This window comes from Poecilia formosa, unplaced genomic scaffold (genome assembly GCF_000485575.1).
Source record: "Poecilia formosa unplaced genomic scaffold, Poecilia_formosa-5.1.2 Scaffold90, whole genome shotgun sequence".
Taxonomy (NCBI): domain Eukaryota; kingdom Metazoa; phylum Chordata; class Actinopteri; order Cyprinodontiformes; family Poeciliidae; genus Poecilia; species Poecilia formosa.
In genome coordinates, this window is record NW_006800029.1 from 207,069 (window position 1) to 225,165 (window position 18,097).

General features: G+C 37.4%; 1 protein-coding gene across 1 annotated transcript in view; it reads right to left on the minus strand.

Annotated features, from left to right (window-relative positions):
* Positions 1 to 18,097, minus strand: part of grm7 (glutamate metabotropic receptor 7) — a 107,381-nt gene that overhangs the window by 24,545 nt on the left and 64,739 nt on the right. The window contains exons 6-7 of the mRNA XM_016674121.1: positions 15,246 to 15,446; positions 2,556 to 2,695 (exon numbers count right to left, since the gene is read on the minus strand). Coding sequence (XP_016529607.1) covers positions 2,556 to 2,695; positions 15,246 to 15,446 — 341 coding nt within the window. The remainder of the gene's footprint in view (positions 1 to 2,555; positions 2,696 to 15,245; positions 15,447 to 18,097) is intronic.

The window sequence follows — 18,097 nt, forward strand, 5'->3', positions numbered from 1 at the left end:
GACCAGTAGCTCTGTTGCCATGGAGGCCAGAAACAAGGTTTTTTGACACCTTGAACTGGTAGTTTTCTTTCGAGTTTTGCTTCATTTCTAAAGATAATCTGAGTTTTTCCATGAGCAAAAACCGGATTATCCTGACCTCTGAACTCTAAACTCTGAACTCAAAGATTGGTCATGTTGCAGAGAGAGCACGTTTATGATATGTCTTGTAATGACCTGTCATAAACATGAAATATATTTTTAAATAATTTCAATTAAATCTATGAAATATATGAAACTGCAATTTTTCAAATTACAAAACAAATTTTTAAAATAATACAAAGATAATATGCCATAATATGAAAAAAAGAAAAACTATTTTTATTTTATTATTTTTTTTATTAATGGGAGAAATAAAATTTCATCCAAACCAACGTCGTCATATATGATAAAGTTATTGCCCCCCGTTGATAAGCCATTCAATTTATTGTCAAAAACAAGCTCAGAAAACAAAACTTGTTGCAGAGTGGCCTTTTTAAATCTGGACTTCAATCTGATTTAGATATTTTGTTATAACTTTCAGCTTCAGCAAGCTGCCCATGCTAAAAAAAAAAAATAATGCTCCATCTGCAAACACAAGTGGATGAAAATGTGCTTTGGCAGTTATTGATAAAACCCTATAGAGATATTGCACTACAGGTGGTGAAGCAACTTAATACGTTTTGGGGGTAGTTGCTTTTTACATACAGCCAAAGTGGCTTGGATTGCTTGTTTTCCTTGACAAAGTTATCATTTGGAAAACTGATATTTCTAACTTTCTCTTTATCAAAGATCAGAATGTCTGATGAGCTGAATATAGTGGCCGAACGTCACAAAATGATGCTTACTTCAGCTTTTTCCTCTGTGACTGCAGCATTTTTCATTTGCATTTGATTTGTTGATTGTTGCTATTTTCTGTCATTGCAGGATTTTATGTTTGCAATGTTTTTCTTTCTGTTGCATTTCTTATTTTGTGTTAGTATGTTTTGGAGTTCATCAAAAAGCTTCAAAACATACAAAACCTACAGAATATTTGTTTTTTTCTGTAGGTTTACATCTGTCGGCCACCATCCTATAAGCATTTAATGAGAAAAGAAAAAAAAAACATAAGAAAATATTATTTATTTCTTGTTGGCTATTAAGATAAATTGCCAAATTTATCCATCCATCCATCCATCCATTTTCTGAACACCCTTGTCCCTCAGTGGGGTCGGGAGGGGTGCTGGTGCCCATCTCCAGCTAACGTTCCGGGCGAGAGGCGGGGTACACCCTGGACAGGTCGCCAGTCTGTCGCAGTTGCCAAATTTAAAAATCTTAATATACTTTTTTTTGAACTGAAACAAACTACTTGTGTATTGAATGCAAAAATGAATGGCTGGAAATGGATTTTGTTGTTGTGACAGCAACTCATTTGGGTTTAATTCCAAACTTTCCATTTTAAAAAGCATCCTATTTCCAGCTCTAAACATGAATCTATACAATGGTATGTTTATTGGTAAAATAAATGTAATCTGTATTTTAATATCTTCAAGGTTTTTTGAGTTTATATACATAAAAATATGTTTTTTTCCTGAGCTTCCAAACAATTTTACCCTAACAGTGTAATTTCATCTGCCAGAATGCAATCAGAGAATCCGACTATGAGCCATAAAGTCTGAAGGAAGTTAATGAGCTGCACAAGCAGCACAGAAGGTGTGTGCAGTATTTTAGGTTTTAATTTCAAACAACATCAACATCTTCAGTAACTCTCCTGCCTAAAAAACTGAATATATAGCACATTGACTGGCATCTTTGTTGGAAATAGGCCCTTTTTATTCTCCTACTCTTTTGCAGTCAGTTTTTGACAGATGCAGTGTAAGCATAATGAAACCCTCCTCTCACTGTTACCTTACTTCTACTTTTTAGAGTCAATCGCTGTTATCAAGGTCCCACTAAAGCCTTTGCCAAAGATTCCTTTTCTTGGTCAAAACGCATCAGAACTTTTATATAACATGGTGAATGTAACCAGGCAAAATCCTTTTATCCCTTTTCACACATTAATTTTAAAATGGCCAAGTTTCACATCGTGTTTCTTTCCCCTCTTCCTTTTTTTTTCTCTTAAAAGCTGCAGACAACATTAAAAATTAAATTATGCATGGAAACATTTTCTTTAAAGTCTGGCCTCTGTAGGACCTGGCCTTTGGCACAGTTCAAGACAACACGTGAACCAAAACATGTCTGTTAATATTTCTGGGTTCATATGTCAAGAAAACAACAGCAGCTAAAATTACATCCCCGAAACATTTATCTGCTGGGTAAATTTATTCAAATAGGTTGGAGAATGTCTTTCTCTCTTATTGGCTCATTTTCTGCATCTTAGAACACACAGACTACAAATAAAGTCAGAAATGTAAATAGTGTACGCATATTGTCAAACTGAATGCTTCGGTTTTTTTTTGTTGGTTTTTTTTACATGAGCAACCTTTGTGTCTTGATTCAGCAGAAACATTAGAAACTATTTGCCAGTCTTCTGCTTTATGAGGCTCAGTGAATATACATACCCTGAGTTGAAGGGTGTCCGCCCACTGACCCACCACCTTGTACTCTGGGTCGGAGGAGTTGGTCACCTGGAACTGGAACAGGTCATAGCGTCCTGGAGCATCGCCATTCTTGTTAAACACAACAGATGTGCCGGCGCTACCTGTACAGGGTGAGAAGAGGGAATGGAGCAAAATAAACGAAATGAAAAAGAAAATCACATGCAGAGGTCAGACGAAACCGCATTCCTTCTCACTACACATAAGATGCTTTAACCGTTTGATTTAAACTACAAAGTGACCTCAAAGGAGGTTTGTTCCTGCTGCACGACGACTGCTGAAAAATAAGTTGTCACATTCATGCCATGGTTAAATAATGCGTGTTTCCAGCTCTGCACATTCTGCACCTTCCCCATGCTTGGCACCTTTTATTAGATTTAAAAAAGACCTGAAAATAAATTCATCTTTACTTCAGTGGCATAAAAAAATTAAAGCTTGGATTTGCATACACTTATTCTACACGAAAAACCCTTCCAGCTGTGAGATTCATTCAACATTTGTTTGGTATGAAATATCGTGGGCCATCAGATGTTAAAGCTACTCTGGTGGTGTGGTGGTTTCCACTGAGCAGAAATTTTGTATGTTTCTCTGCAGCTCCAAAGAAGGTGGTTTTGAGACTTTTGAGATTTTTTATGCATGAATCTTGGATTTTTTTTTTTAAATAAAATATTTGTTTTGTCACTAAAGTCCTGTGGTTGGAGTTTGATGTAATGTAAAGCTAATCACAAAGACTGGGCTTTCTTAAAATGTTTCAATTTTCATACGTTTCATATAAGGTGGGTTTTTGCTGAATAGCTGAAAGTATAAATCTCTCAAAAAACACTTTGTGAAGTTAATTTTTTTGTTGTAGTACTTACTGTACTACAACAAAAAAATTACAGTAAGTTACTCAAACGTACTGTACATTACAGTGATTTAAAAATGAAATCATTACTTGTAATCTGCATTTCCTTTTACTGAAGTTGCTTTCGTCGAATGTTAAAATAGTTTTGATAGTCAGAAACAAACTGAAAAAGGGGGGTTAATATTATTCTTACAGATGTATAAATGTCCTTGATACAAATGTATTGGTTTTCTCCGTTTTATAATCTCTACTTTAATATTATAGCTTATTGATTTAAACACCAGTGTAGCATGGAAAAATAAATACACCACAATTTCATAACAGCTTCAGCAAAAGTCACTGCTCTGTGCTAATCTAAGCAATATGGTTACATTAAAAGATGAGAGGGAGAAATACTGAAACTTTAAATAGTTGGATTAAAAATACATAAGTAAAATTAATATTAAAGACTGCACGGTGTTGTTTAAACCAAATATATTGTGTTGTTTATGAAACTACCAGCTTAGTTTTCACACATTGTGTGTTTACATTTTGACCTAGATATTGAACATTTGAGTGTTTTAGTATGTATTTTAACATGTGCCACAATTTTAGGCATGGATGTAAAATAAAAGCAAAACCCTACTCCTTAAAAGCACTGCATTTCAGTCTGCATGTTAGTCCGTGGTCAACAACGGGATATGTTGGGAGGGTAAACAGGTCAGCCAAAGCATCATATGGTCCCCATCTGTTCTCGGTGTGCACCAGCTTTCTCTCCAGCCCAGTCCAGAATATTTCACTAATTACTTTAGTGAGGACTGTGGAAAACCTAACAGGTTCTGTATGTTAATAAAACTGTTTTTTTATTTCATTTCTCGGCCAAACCAAACTACTCAGTCCTTGTATATGTCGTGGTGGCATATGGACATTACGCCATCATAAAAGCCTGGTGAGAGTGCATGAGGTAACATGCCATGCCAGTGATGTCATTCAACATGTAATGGCATTAACATAAAAATGTCTGCGCTTCCTTTTAAACATGAGCTCTGCATTGCTGGCAAGGTCATTCTATCCGTTTCACAATGCAGGGTGAAAATGAAAAAAAAAGTCTGCTCACCTTGGCACACAGATACAAACAGAGCAACCATCTTTTAAGTGGGACAGGGTAGTCTAATGACTCTTGGCAGGGGAATTAGGCACTTTTAATAGCTCTGGCTATAAAAAAAAAAAGTGTAGAGAATGGACCACAAGCATATGTTCAAAACACTTTGGGAACACGCGGTGTTATTTGAGGAGCAGATTGTTTGGCTTTTGGACAGAAGGTTAATGCACCTTACCCTTCATTTTTAGACTTGTTTTTTTTTTTTTTTTGTTTGTTTTTTGTTTTTTTAGCTCAAGGACATTTGACCACTAAATATCCAACAACAATTCCAGGCCTAAAATCTACTGTAATCTGTGAGAGGCAGAGACAGCCTGAGGTAAAGACAGCAAAATAAGATGCCAACCAAAATGTCACAACAAATTACCACCACTCACAATTTGGTTGTCACTCCTCCACCCAAATTTGAAATTGTAACATTAAGTGGTTATTTCCATGTTGACTCCGAGCCACCAATCAGTGAATGCCTGCGGTTATGTAAGGTGACAGCACATTCGGTATGTTCCATGTCAGCATTACAGTTACAGCGCCGTCTGACCCAGCCGCTTAAGGTGGATCACTAATTTGTGAGTTTCAATTTGTCAGCACAGAAAACGCATCTGGACTGAACTTATGATACCTGCTCTGAACGCTGCTGATATGAAAGCCGAGCTAAAGCTCTGTGGGTGGCAGTCACATTCCTGTCACTTCGGCTTCCAGCATGTAGACAGGAAACTTGTTGACACGGTGTATAAAGATGTTGACAAAGTATTGACTTCTGTGAGAAAAAGCGGTGCCAGGGTTGCCAATTCTTACTCCTTGCCTCAGCACAATTCTACATCGAGCTCGGAACTGCTCTGTCACTCAGCCGAGCGCCACGGATGATTGGACGCCGGGCGCTCCTCAGGTTTAGAGCAAATAATTAAGTAGTGTTTCTGTGGGTGCGCATGAAAAAAAACAAAAAAAAAAAACCTAGCAGAAATTCATTTCTTTTCTTTTATTAGCTGATATTTTCAGGGGAACAAAATGGTCTTTGCAGACTTCTTAGCGAAAGCGCCGTCTAAGATGAAAGATTTATGCATTTGAATGTGGCTGTGAACTAAGACATGACAAAAGTGCACTGCTGCTGAGCTGTGCTAAGCAGCGTGGGTGGACCAGGGATCCACTGCTGTGTTTTTCTCGCATCATTATTCTTTCCTGTTTTTTTTTTTTTTTTGTTTCTCTGCCTCTCACTCCTCAGCTCTGTGACTCCGGCACAGTGGGGAGATCAGCTAAGGAGGTTTACACTCCTTCGCTCTCAAACATACATTAGCATGGGCACATACGCAAGAAAATTCACATGGTTCCCGTCTAAATGCAATAAGGGCCACTGAGAGACGCCTGATGGAGCACCAGCGGAGTAAAAAGGTTTGAGTTAGAACACCGAGACAGGAAGAGAGCTGCAGGAAGCTTATTTTTGGCTGAGGTGAAATGAGTGTGTCGCTGTGACGCTTATGTAAATGTTTTCAGGAAAAACCAGAGAAGTCAGCCAAGTCCAGATTGTTACTGACACCGTACAGTTGACTCTGAAACCAGTGCATGAATCTCCACTTAGGGTCTCCAACAATTACCGGCCTGAATGCAGGCAACTGCCTACGTTCAGTTTGCTTGGTTCCACCTTAAAATAGGTCTTCTCGCCTGCTGGAACTCTGCACTGCTGCCATAGCGACCATGGTAGAGAAAGGCAAGCAGCTTGTTGGGCTTCAGCTCAAGTTTTTTTTAAATTTTTTTTTTATGATTGTTTGTATGAATTAGCCAGACACATTACTTGATTACTTATTATGTGATGAAATCTAGATAAATGACAAATTTGGATAAAATGTTTCTTTATAAATCCTTATGGAAACATGTGGAAATTTATAAAATAGACTAAGTAAGTAAGTAAGTAAGTGCTGAAACAATACCAGGTATTGTTTGTATGCTATATCAATAGACTAATACACTTAACAGTTTTTGCATCTTCACTACGCTTCAGTGCGACTACTCCTGCCCCAATATATACCAGCCTGCCACCGTAAATGCGTAACCTGCTGGACCAGATGGTCTGCTACACAGAACCATCTGGGAAGTCATCATTGGTAGGCATTTGGGAAGCGAGTAGTCACTTTGGAAAAACACAACAAAAAATTTGGCATGTGATTGAATGTAGCATAAATCGCAGGCAAACACCAGCTAAACTGAGCCGGTTAGTCCAATCAGGCTCTCGCGGAAGCTGCTGGGAAAAGATTTACAACACAGAGAAAAGCCTCATCATTGTTCTTTTCTCTGCTTTCAGCAAAGACGAATCGGTGGAATGAAGCCGCTGCAGGAAATGTTTTTAAATTAGCATGAAAGTGCAACGTGACTAAGAATCTGCAACTTATAATCGACCTAATATTGGAGAATGAATAAGGGCAAAATACCGGAATGCAGTTTTGCTACATTAAATTAAACACTGACAACATATTTTTGTATTGCCTTACACCAAGGAACTAAATGTGATCTGATGAGGAACAACACTGGGACTAATTACTGATCACATTTTGTTAAGTAGGCGTAAGTTAATGACCGGTTCCTAATGACAAACTCTTGATCATCCTGACCGCACTGTTAAATAGCCACAGAGACTATTGTTTGGTTGTTTAAATAAGGAAGCATTATTGGAGACTAATTGCAAGTTAAGCATTAACCAATTAATAATTGCTAACCAAAGTGGAGAAGTGTATTTTTTCAAGGTTGACAAAGAAATATAGAAAAATCTTAGGATATTTGTCTTTTGATGGCTCTCTCCAGATTCAGCTCAATTCAATAAAAGTGTTATGTGTTCCTGAGGGGCAATTTAAAGGCACAGTGAAGCAGCACAAATATAAGCACACTCACAATTAACACAGGAAAACACACAATTCACAATAGATTGGATAAAACCTTTCTGTTTCCAGTCATCTAGCCTGCAATGTAAGAACTGATAATTAAAGTGCTTCTGAATGGTAATGTTTCTTTTCTTCCTCACAAACATTTATAAATAATAGTCATGTACAGATGGTTCAGAAAGCATTAACTACTCCGTATGAGTAGTTAATGCTCACACAGAGCATTTGCATTATGCAAATGAAAGAAGGATAATTACCAATCATCAATTTTCTTTTCATCAGGTAATAGTTAAGATTTTCATCACACTCTTGTGTATTGGCCTTTAGTTTTAATGGTGTAGGAGGGCATGAGGGAAAATAATTCTCCTCCATGCCTTGCTACACATTTATGATTAAAGTGTAAACAATTTGATAACCACATCAACCAGCCTGCCTTTGAACATGTCAAAACATTTCTGCCACATGAGTGAAACAGCTTTTACACATAGCGCAGTTTTTCTACAGAAATAACACATCGATCTATCAAAGATTACAGCAATCCACAAGAAAGTAAAACTCAAAATGTTTCATTCTGGCACCTTATTTGCAAATGTTTCACTAATAAAAGTGACAACGGCACTTAAAGCAGACGTCACAGGATGTGGTGTTCTGCAAAATCTTTTTGTTTCTTCATGTGTAGAGCCACTTAAAATGTTTTTAGGTAACCTAAATACATGGGATGACAGGAAACAGTTTGACATTTGATAGTTTTCTACTTTAACTACTGTGTTAGCAAAACCTGATGAGGAATAAAAAAAAAAAGTACACAATCAACTTGTATGTGGATCTTTCTCAAATCATAAGAACATAGTTACATTGCAGGAGGCAGTTTTGTGATTATTAACACTAATATGTATTTAATGCCAACCTGTGCTTTTATTTTCCATGGTGTATGAGTAATCTCTGCAACAAACTAAAACTCTCAGATTTATGTAAAAGCAACAGAATTTAGAAATACTCGGCAGCAGCCAAGTTGCAGATTGCAAACAAACCCCTCCTGTACCCTCATCTTCCAAGTGTGTAGGAGAAAAACAGAGTGGCCTGTAAAACCTCAAACAGCCCCCTGAAGAGCCAGTGTTTCACTGTTTCATGGTCACTGCGGAAAAGTAGCAGTGCAGTATTGTGAAATCTAAAGAAAAGGACCCACACTGCCTATATGTATATATGGACTGCTGCAGGGTTGGGAAATTACTTCCAGCATTTTGAATAAGATCCATTGGGGGAAAAAAAATATAAAAAATCAGTAATAGCTTAACCAAACCAATTTCTCTGGTACGGGGTTGTTTGAAGGCTGTAGCCTATTCCACCAGTTGCCAATCCATCACATTACTATTATAGAAAAATTCAATTGAACACACATATCTTCTGTCCTACTGACATGCCAGCAGGAACAGGAAGAACATGAAAACCCTCCACCACCAAGATTCAAACCTGGAACTTTCTTATTGTGAGGCACATTTACTGAAAGTTGGCTTAACATAGCATGTTACATATTATCTGTAGATGACCAGCTTATGCTTAAACTTAAAAATGTTATGTTTTATTTCAAATGAAAAAAAAAAAAAAAAAGCACATACTAAGCACAAAAAAGGTGGGGTGACCGCAATACTATACAGCTTGGAAGTTGGCGTTGAAGCAAGAACCACATTTCTGCTATTTTTCATTAGCAAACCTGGTGGACCTGCGTGTGTGCTCAGCTTATCAAGCAAACTACTTCTCACTCAAACACTTCTTAGAATGGCATAATAGAGGAACATGTTTGTGATGATGTTCTCAGTTCTTTTAAAGTCATTTGTTTTTTTTTATTGTTGGGTAAGCATCACTGGCTAAAAACGGTTGTCACTGTTATCCAACAATAAAACAGACGACCTCCCCCATTAGAGTCCAAAGAAACAGCAATCTTGTCTTTTTGCATTCACCACATGCTGGATTTCTCTACAACAAAACATCCTGTTGAGTTAAAACACATAGTCATAATTATTAAATAAATTTAGTTTCTCATTACAAAAAAAAAAAAAAGATACATATTTTAAAACAACATTTATTCATTGTGTTCCTAATTTTCTTCTCTCTTTCAGATTTTATGAGAGTCTGGTAATTACTAAAAAAAACAGACACTTGTTAGCCAGACTGAAAATTCCCACCTAAAAATGTGGCTTCAAATCAATAAGCAGATTGCTTTGTTGTATTACAGTTTCAAGACAGTTCTCCACTGTGTGCAATCATTCGATTTTCATAAGAGTGCTTTGATTCATCTCTAAGATTGCCCCCGCACAGTTTTAGTTCAGACTGAAAGGGATAACTGCGGGATTAATATATGAACTGAACAAAACCTCCTCCAACTGTTTAATTCTGATGGGGGAAAAAATGACATACAATGGAAACTTAGCCCGATTACCATGCCTCTCAAATTTCTTAAGTTATGCCGTTTGAATTATTAATGGAGATACAGAAAAATTAGAGGATCAGGATAAACAGTATGACTCATTCTCTTCTGCCAACAGGTTCTGCGTTAAGCAACAGACAGCATCCAACTATGACAAAAACACATTAAAAAGACGGTTTTATTCATTTGTAACCAAAATATCAGCATTTTGTTAATTTCTCTAGGCAAGCAGTCAAATTTTCTAATTCCCCCTCTTTAGTCATTGGATGTGTGTTGACTTTTAACGCCAGGTTAAAAATATTCAGTGATATTAGCCCCAAAAGGAAGAAAATATGTACTGAAGCATACATATCTGGCACATAGCCGACCAAATCCTACATTTTAAACAGCGGAGAGTTAATTTTGATAAAGACGACAGAGAACTGGGTTCACCTCTTTAAGTTGAGATGTTCTGAAAAGATTACAGTGATGTATAATTTAATAAACAGCAGAATTGTCTTTAGAAAGCTCTCTAAAAACCCGGAGTACTTCAAAGGACCCAATGATCACTGTCAGACATACATAGCGGAAAATTTGTAGTGACAAAGGTTCCCTTTGTTTTAAACGTATCTCCCTGATGGTTCCTCTTCTCTATTCACTTCTGCATTTTAAAGCAGCTGTCATTATGAGCTATCTTATGCTGTCTGTACAAGGCTAAATAATGTAGCTAAAGGCGCAGCCAACATACATTTTGCTCAAAATGTCTAAAAATGTTACTTTGACGTTTAAATGAAAGTGAATGTAAAGTTAAATTGTGTCTTGTACTCATGAGACTGTATATCATGTTGCGTTTTTTTTAGGTTTTCTACTATTAACTTGTTTGTTTTTTTTTGTTCCTTTCCTTTTCCCAACATTAATTTGTGTTTTGTTGTATGTTTGTGTCTAGCATCCATCCATTGCCATCCATTATCCCTGGTGGGGTCACCAGGGGTGCTGGTGCCAATCTGCAGCGGTCAGCGGCTCACAGTTCGAACAGTTAATAGAAAGTTATCAGTCTGAGCCTAACGCAGGTTTTCAGGTCAAGTCGTTGAGCCAAGCATGTTTAAAAGTTTGGCTCAGCTTTCTACACTGCACCTCACCAACACCACATCAGGTCACCAGGTCAATGCTGTCCTGAAAAACCCAGCAGCAAATGCCTCAGCCTTCAAGCTGTGTGCCCTCCACACCTATTGCAAACCCAAATGTGAAAGAAATAACATCCTTTACTGGAGTAGAATAATATTGCGCTGAAAAGTGTTTGAAATTAAAATCTTTTTATGTGACTACTTTCATGTTGTGAAGCAAGATTATACAAGTTAATGTCTCATTTTCATCCCCAATTCATTCTGAAGCATCAGGGAAACAGTCAAAGCCCAACATGATGTTGATCCTACTTGATGCTGAGCACAAATCCTCGACCACCAAGACTTTTAAAGTCTTCAAGAAAAAGTTATTTACATACTTCTCCTGTGGAGAAGAACAGCACTAATTAACCGAACTTTTGAAGAGAATGCACTGATAACAAAACCACTGGCCCGCTAATACGTTTTACAGCATATAGGTCATTGCTGCACTGTTCGCCATTTCCTGTAACATCTTAAATTCCTTTCTTTCCGCTCCTCTGATTTATTTAAATGTTGTGGCAGTCCGCTTCCAAAGTTAACAAGTAGCCAAAATGTGCTGAGAGAATTGTCTGTAACAGATCAACTCAAAGTAGAACATAATGGTGAGGTGTAATAACTTCTTTTTTTTAACTTATACATCTTAAAAGTATGGATGGTGAGGGGGGAAAAAGATCCTACATTAAGTAATGAAAATACTTTTTTTTTCTTTTTTTTTTTTTTTTTACGAAAAGACCAAAGTCACACTTATCTACACCACTGCCGTTGCTACTTTTCTCCTTTGCCAGTAGGTCAGCACTTCATTTTTTCTTGTAACATTTTCTGTAGTTGAAGCATACAGAGAGAAAGATCTCTGACCATTTCTCTGTTCACAGTCTTTCTTGTCCAAAGTCTATGACACTCATATGATCTCTTCTCTTCAGCAAACCCCTTAGGCTTTCTATAGGAGTTTGTGCTGGTGACAGTCGCGGCCATGACAGAGGATTTATTTTCTGCTCTTTGAACCATTTTTGTCTCGACTTTACCGCAGATCTTGGATCGTTGCCATGCAGTAAGAAGACCCATTTTCAGTTTTCTGGCAGAGAACCACAAATGTTTGTTTAAACTTAAGGTGTCCTTATATTTCATAGAGTTCGTGTGGCAAATTACTCAAACGAGCTTTCTCAGATTCTCTGCTATGAATGCATAACAATGTTAATGGTTTCCGTTTGCGTTAGCAGTCGTAGTCTAATTTGACAATAAATCACATTTCCATGTAAATCCCAATAATGTTTCCCAAACTCCAAGATATTTTCTCAGGGGGTCCTCCAAAAATGCATTTGGCATGTAGATAATGTCTGAAGATGATTATGGAGACCCCAAGATGCTACTAATTACAGCAGTGGGATTTTTTTAACAACCCTCATAATCCCCCTGGGTGAGGGAGGATTGTGGAACGTTCTCATTCAGCTGTGTTTGTAATTATGGACAAATGTCATAAACCAACACGTTAAGATGAACTCAAAAAAAGCCATCTATAAGTTGAAAATACTATTATTTATTTATTAGAGATTGTTGTGGGTGGCAATAAGTTTGCCATTAGGTAATTTATAATGAACACAATCTTTACTGTTACGGCGTTTTGACTAAAGTCCGTAAAACCTAGAGATTGGAGTCTAAGTCAAACGGTGTTTTTGACTAAAGTCCCAGAGGGTTAGAGTCCCAGTTAAACAACATTTAACTGAAGTCCTAAAAGGGGCGCGGGTTTTAATGTTTCTATCTTTTTTAATCTTTTTTTCTTTCAAAATCTTTTTCTCTTTCTCACTGTTTATTCAGTGTCACATGCTGTTTTTATTTTAATTATGTAAAGCACTTTGAAATGCCTTGCTGCTGAAATGTGCTATACAAATAAAATTTGATTGATTGATTGATTTATTTAAAGGCGTTTTGCATATCTCTACCACAGGTGACCTGATCTTGTCTCCCAGAAAACTTTCATTCATAAAGGGTTATGCAGCCATGCCTTTGTTAAGTCCAGTTGGTTCTGTAAATGCTGCTCCATCTCAGGTTCCTGACCCAGAGTCTGCAGACCTTTTTGCCCAATGCTGAATGGATCCAACGGGATCCAACTCTGCCAGATTTGTTTTCTGTCCTCGGCTCTACAGTTGTTTTGCCTTTTACATAAAATTATGTGTGCATCTTCATCATTGCCATTCATCTTCATATTCTGACTCCTGCTCATGTCCCTGTTGCTGAGGGAATTTTGAACTGCTTTGCTTATCTGGAGTGCCGCAGGGCTGCTTCCCTGAACTGCTTATCTTTTCTTTACCGTTGTTTCCAGTTGGGCTCTTTATTCCATTAACCTCATTTCATCCACTTTTGGCTGGACCCATTTTTCTCTTTCCGGACATCTGGGAGCCGTCCCTTAGAGGGGGTGCTGTCACGGTTCTTTTGTTTTCTAGAACTTTATTGTCCTGCTGACTGTGAATAATGCTATTTTTGGTTGCTTATCTGTTTGTATCAAGTTTTTTTTTTTTTTCTTTTTGTGCGTAGCATCTGTTTCCTTGTCTGTTTTGCTTTCCGTTCTCTGAGTCGCATCTGTCCTGAATTTGTTATCAGGACACCTGTTCCTCATGTTTACTATGTGTGAATGTTGTCCATGTTCTCCTGTTCTCCTCTGTGAATGTTTCAGATACTCATGAAGTCACTGCTTCTGTTTTTGTTTTTTGTTTTTTTATTACTGCTATGATTTCTTTTGGGTTGGGATTTTCCATTTTTTTATGTTCATCCAATCTTTGTGGCTATTTAGTCCTGCTTGTATAAAAGCGTTGTTTTTTTGACCAACATGTCAAAAACTATTGTCTGCAAGTGTTCTTTTTGCTTTGCCTTGACTGGTTTTTATGGCATATTGAACATAAAACGTGACAGATGTTTTATTTTATTTCCTGGTTTTTATCATCTCACACTGCTCTGGGCCTTATGTGCATTCTTTTGTCTTTTTTGTTTCTCCTGAAATGAATGATGATGTAGCAATGAGCCAAGTGAGCAGGATATAATGGTAGCTGAAACAGTATATTACCATTTTTAGAAATACCGTCTCTTATTATTTCCATCAAACATTTTAACCTCTTTCCACATTACAACCATAATTTCCATTGACTAAAATAGCTACCAAGTGATTGTGTGGAGTACATGTGTATTCAGTCCTCTTGACTCAATACTTTTTTAAAACCACATTTTGCTGCAACTGCAGCTTTTGGCAAAGATTTCCATATCTACACACAATTTTTTTACTCGGACATTTGTGAACATCAAGGGGATTTAAATCTGGACTTTGACTATATTATTTTAATAAATGGCTTGATCAAAACCATTTCATTATGACTTAGGCTGTATGTTTAGGAGTCATTATTCTCCTGGAAGTGGAATCTCACTCTGCCACAGTCTCTAACATGTTGTCTCCCATGCACTTTCCTTTGACCAACTTTTAAAAAATTATGTTACCACCACAATGTTTCCTCCATGGTGATGTGCATTGTTAGCCATCTTGCCACCCTTTCATGAAGGCCATATTTGTAGAGTGTATAACTGAGATGTGATCAAGTGATTCTACTCCTTGATCTGCGGATCTCTGCAGCTCCTGAGTCTGACAAATGTTCTTCTTGCCTGGCCTGCCAACTTAGGTAGATGGACAACAGACATGTCTTTATAGGTTTGGGCCATTCATTTTTTTTCCATTTTCTGGTGACAGATGGAACAGTGCTCTTTGAGATGTTAAAAACTTCAAATATTGTTTTCTACCAAGTCCTGATTCAAACTTGTCCACGGTTTTATTCTTAACTTGCCTGATGTTTTCCTTGGTCTTCATGATGCTTTTTGTTTGGATGTACTCTAACAGTAACTGGTAAACACTGATTTTATTTAGTCATATGCCACTAAACACCACATATTTTTTACATTATAATAAGAAAAACAATCTATTCTGTTCCCTATCTCACAATTATGTACTACTTTGATTTGGTCCATCACATTGGAGTTTGTTGATGGATAATATGTTTAAGTTTCTTAAGACTGAAGTTCAATTACAATGATCATATTAAAAGCTGAGTAGCTAAATTTTTTATTTTAACTTGGTTATTATGGTGGACATGCAGTTTAAATGTCATCAAAACCTAAATCATTTAAGCAAAAGTAAATGATTTTTGTTCTTCCACACAGTCTATGAACATCTGATGAGTAAACTTTTACAATTTGTCACTCACCGTTGAAGCTGGCGTTGCGTATGTACTTGAGCAGCATCTTCCCATCTGTGGACTCCATTTGTGGACAGACGCCAGGATGATTGGGACATAAGTCTCTGTGCATGTTGTGCAGCGCGTGGGCCATAGCATACACAGCGTCAATCACAAACTGCACCTTCCCTTCCTGCTCATACTTGGAGTCGATCCCAATCCGCTCCTGGCCTGTGGGAAGAAAACGGCGGCTTTTAGCCGAATGCATCGAGAAGCTGTTAAACTTTACATTCTATCAGCTCTGACAGCTTCTGTTTTCATCCAGCTCCTCATTAACTATTTGCTGCAGTTTGTTCAGTTTAGATTCTGAGGGAATTACAGCTAAAGGGGACAATGTGTTATAGGAAATAAGAAGATGTATTTAATTCCCCGGTGGGATATATCAGCTCTAAAGCAGAGCTGTGAGGGGAAAAAAGTGTTTGTGAAAAAATTCAGCAGAGTCAGACTGAATTACTGGGGTGTGCTTCAAAGTAATAGGCAGGCAACAATGAAGCTCATTTGTCCCATCTGAAAGGAGATGAAGATCACCATGAACTTTAGTTACAGACTCTGCTACACTAGTTCCCTGCTCCTTTATATCCTCCTGGCCGCACGCTGCCCTTTCACTATGGCCTGCTGTAAAGGTTTTGCCTTATTCTGCTGGAACACTTTTTGAATACCTAATGCACAACCTCGCCTCTTGTTTTTGTTGCAAGTTGAACTTTCTAGTGGGTAAGATCTGGTGCATAAAAATTATAGTAACAAAAATACCCCCATTACATTTTATGGTGATCGTTATTATCATCATTGTAATTATGATTTTCAAGCTCCCACTTACCAAAAGAATGCATCATCAAGAAAACAGAATATAAAAAAGATTATTTTCTCAGTGGTAGCTGTCCGCAGGAGCTCGGTAATCATGTTAATAAGAAAAACAGAGTAATGTGGGAGACGTTTTTGAAAAGAAATGAGCTTGAAAGCAATCTGCGCTGACATTTCAGTCCATTTTTCAGATCTTAACATACATCTCAGCCCACACATAACCTTTTTGATTTTTTTAAGCTTCACATAAGGAGTTCAGTGAACAGTCCTCGAATGAAAATCCCTCTTGGTAGAGTTTTCATATTCTGGATCACTGGTTTCTTTCAATAAATGAGAAAATGCTAAGGAAGTTGATTTATTTCCTTGATTCAAATATAAAAACTGAATCACACAGATTACAGAGATTAAACTCAGACTTTACTCAAAATTCAGTTCCTTGGACAATGAAAAATATTATATGGTCAGGAAGAAGAGTTTTGACTATAATTGTCTAGCAGAAAGCCATCCGTACCTTCCAGAAGAAAGGTAAGCCACACAAGGTAATTGATAAAAAAAAATAAAAAAATCTTAGTAAGAATTGCATAGAAAGTTAAGTGGAAGGAAAAAGACACACAAGCAACAAGAACAAGTGTAGCCTTTGAGTCGGTTGTGCAGCAAACCTCCTTCAAGAGTTTACTTGGAGACTCATAAAGCATGGACTAAATAAAGAGGCAGTACATTAAGAACCTTAGGATATGGGCTACAAATATTGCTTTCAGAGGAATATCCTTCATGGGCTAAAAAGCATGGGGCTGTTGTGCAGTAAACCAAAGTCCTGTTTTCAGATTACAGTAATTTCTTTTAAAATCTGATTTGGAAATCAAGGTCCTAGAGTAGAGATGATCTGTATCCCTTTTGATTGAGGTCCATTGGAAAGTTTTAACAGCAAGTGGGGATTTGGAGAGTCATGTCATTTGCTGCTTTTGGCCCACTATATTTTTCCCCAAGTCAAAAGTTAAAAGACATCTATGAGTACTTCATACGTTCCCCTTCTGACAAACTTTCTGAAGATGCTGTTGTCGACAGGAGGTTGTCAAGAAGAAGATGAAGGACACCGGGCCCAACAAAACAGATCAGCTGAAAGACAATTCTTAAAGCAACCCGAGCCAAAGCCTGATCACAAAAGGAGCCCCAGCCAAGAATTGAGAGCGTGCTGTACAGTACCTCGGCATACTTTTTAGTTGGCCAATATGTAATGTTGAAATTTTCTAAGTTACTTCAGGTTTCCGTTAGTGGCAAACTGCGGCTCGGTGAGAAGAGTGGTTTTCTTATAACCAGAAGCTGATTTACCAATCTGCACATCAATGTGTGAATGTAGCTATAAAGTACTGACCATTCAAGTACTTTGAATGGTCAGTATGACTCCAATAACACGTACAAATTCTTTTAAATTAATATTAGAAAACAACATGTATCAAACTGTATCTAATAAAAAAAAAAGTTGTATTTTTTTTTATTAATCTGTTAAATATGTCAACTTTTTGATGAGGTTCTGGTTTTTTAAAAGGCATGCATTTCAGCTTGGGTGCGGGTTAAAAAAAGTATATTTTACATATTTCTGCATTTGTGCATCTGCGTTCAACGGGATCTATGGAAAAAAAAATGGAAAGCGTTTCACTGTCATTTTGCAAGAAGGCCTCTCGGAGTTCAGCAAGTGGAAACGCATCTATTGTCTTTGACACATGATGAAAGACACCATACAAGAGATTTTAAAGGAAACAAAATCCCTCAGCAAACTGTAATTTGTGTCAAGGCGCTATTGCCGTCATCAGGTATGGAGGGAAGATTAATACAGCATCCCACATTGCCGGCCGTCATCCACGCAGATAATTCATGCAGTGAAATGCCTGTCACACCGTTGGCAGGCGCAGTTTAGGTAACATGAGAATGCATCACCACTGGAAACAACACTATCATTAATAAAACACAAAGACACTGCAGGAGCAGGTTTTGTGAAGGGAATTTATTCGGATTTGTGAAGA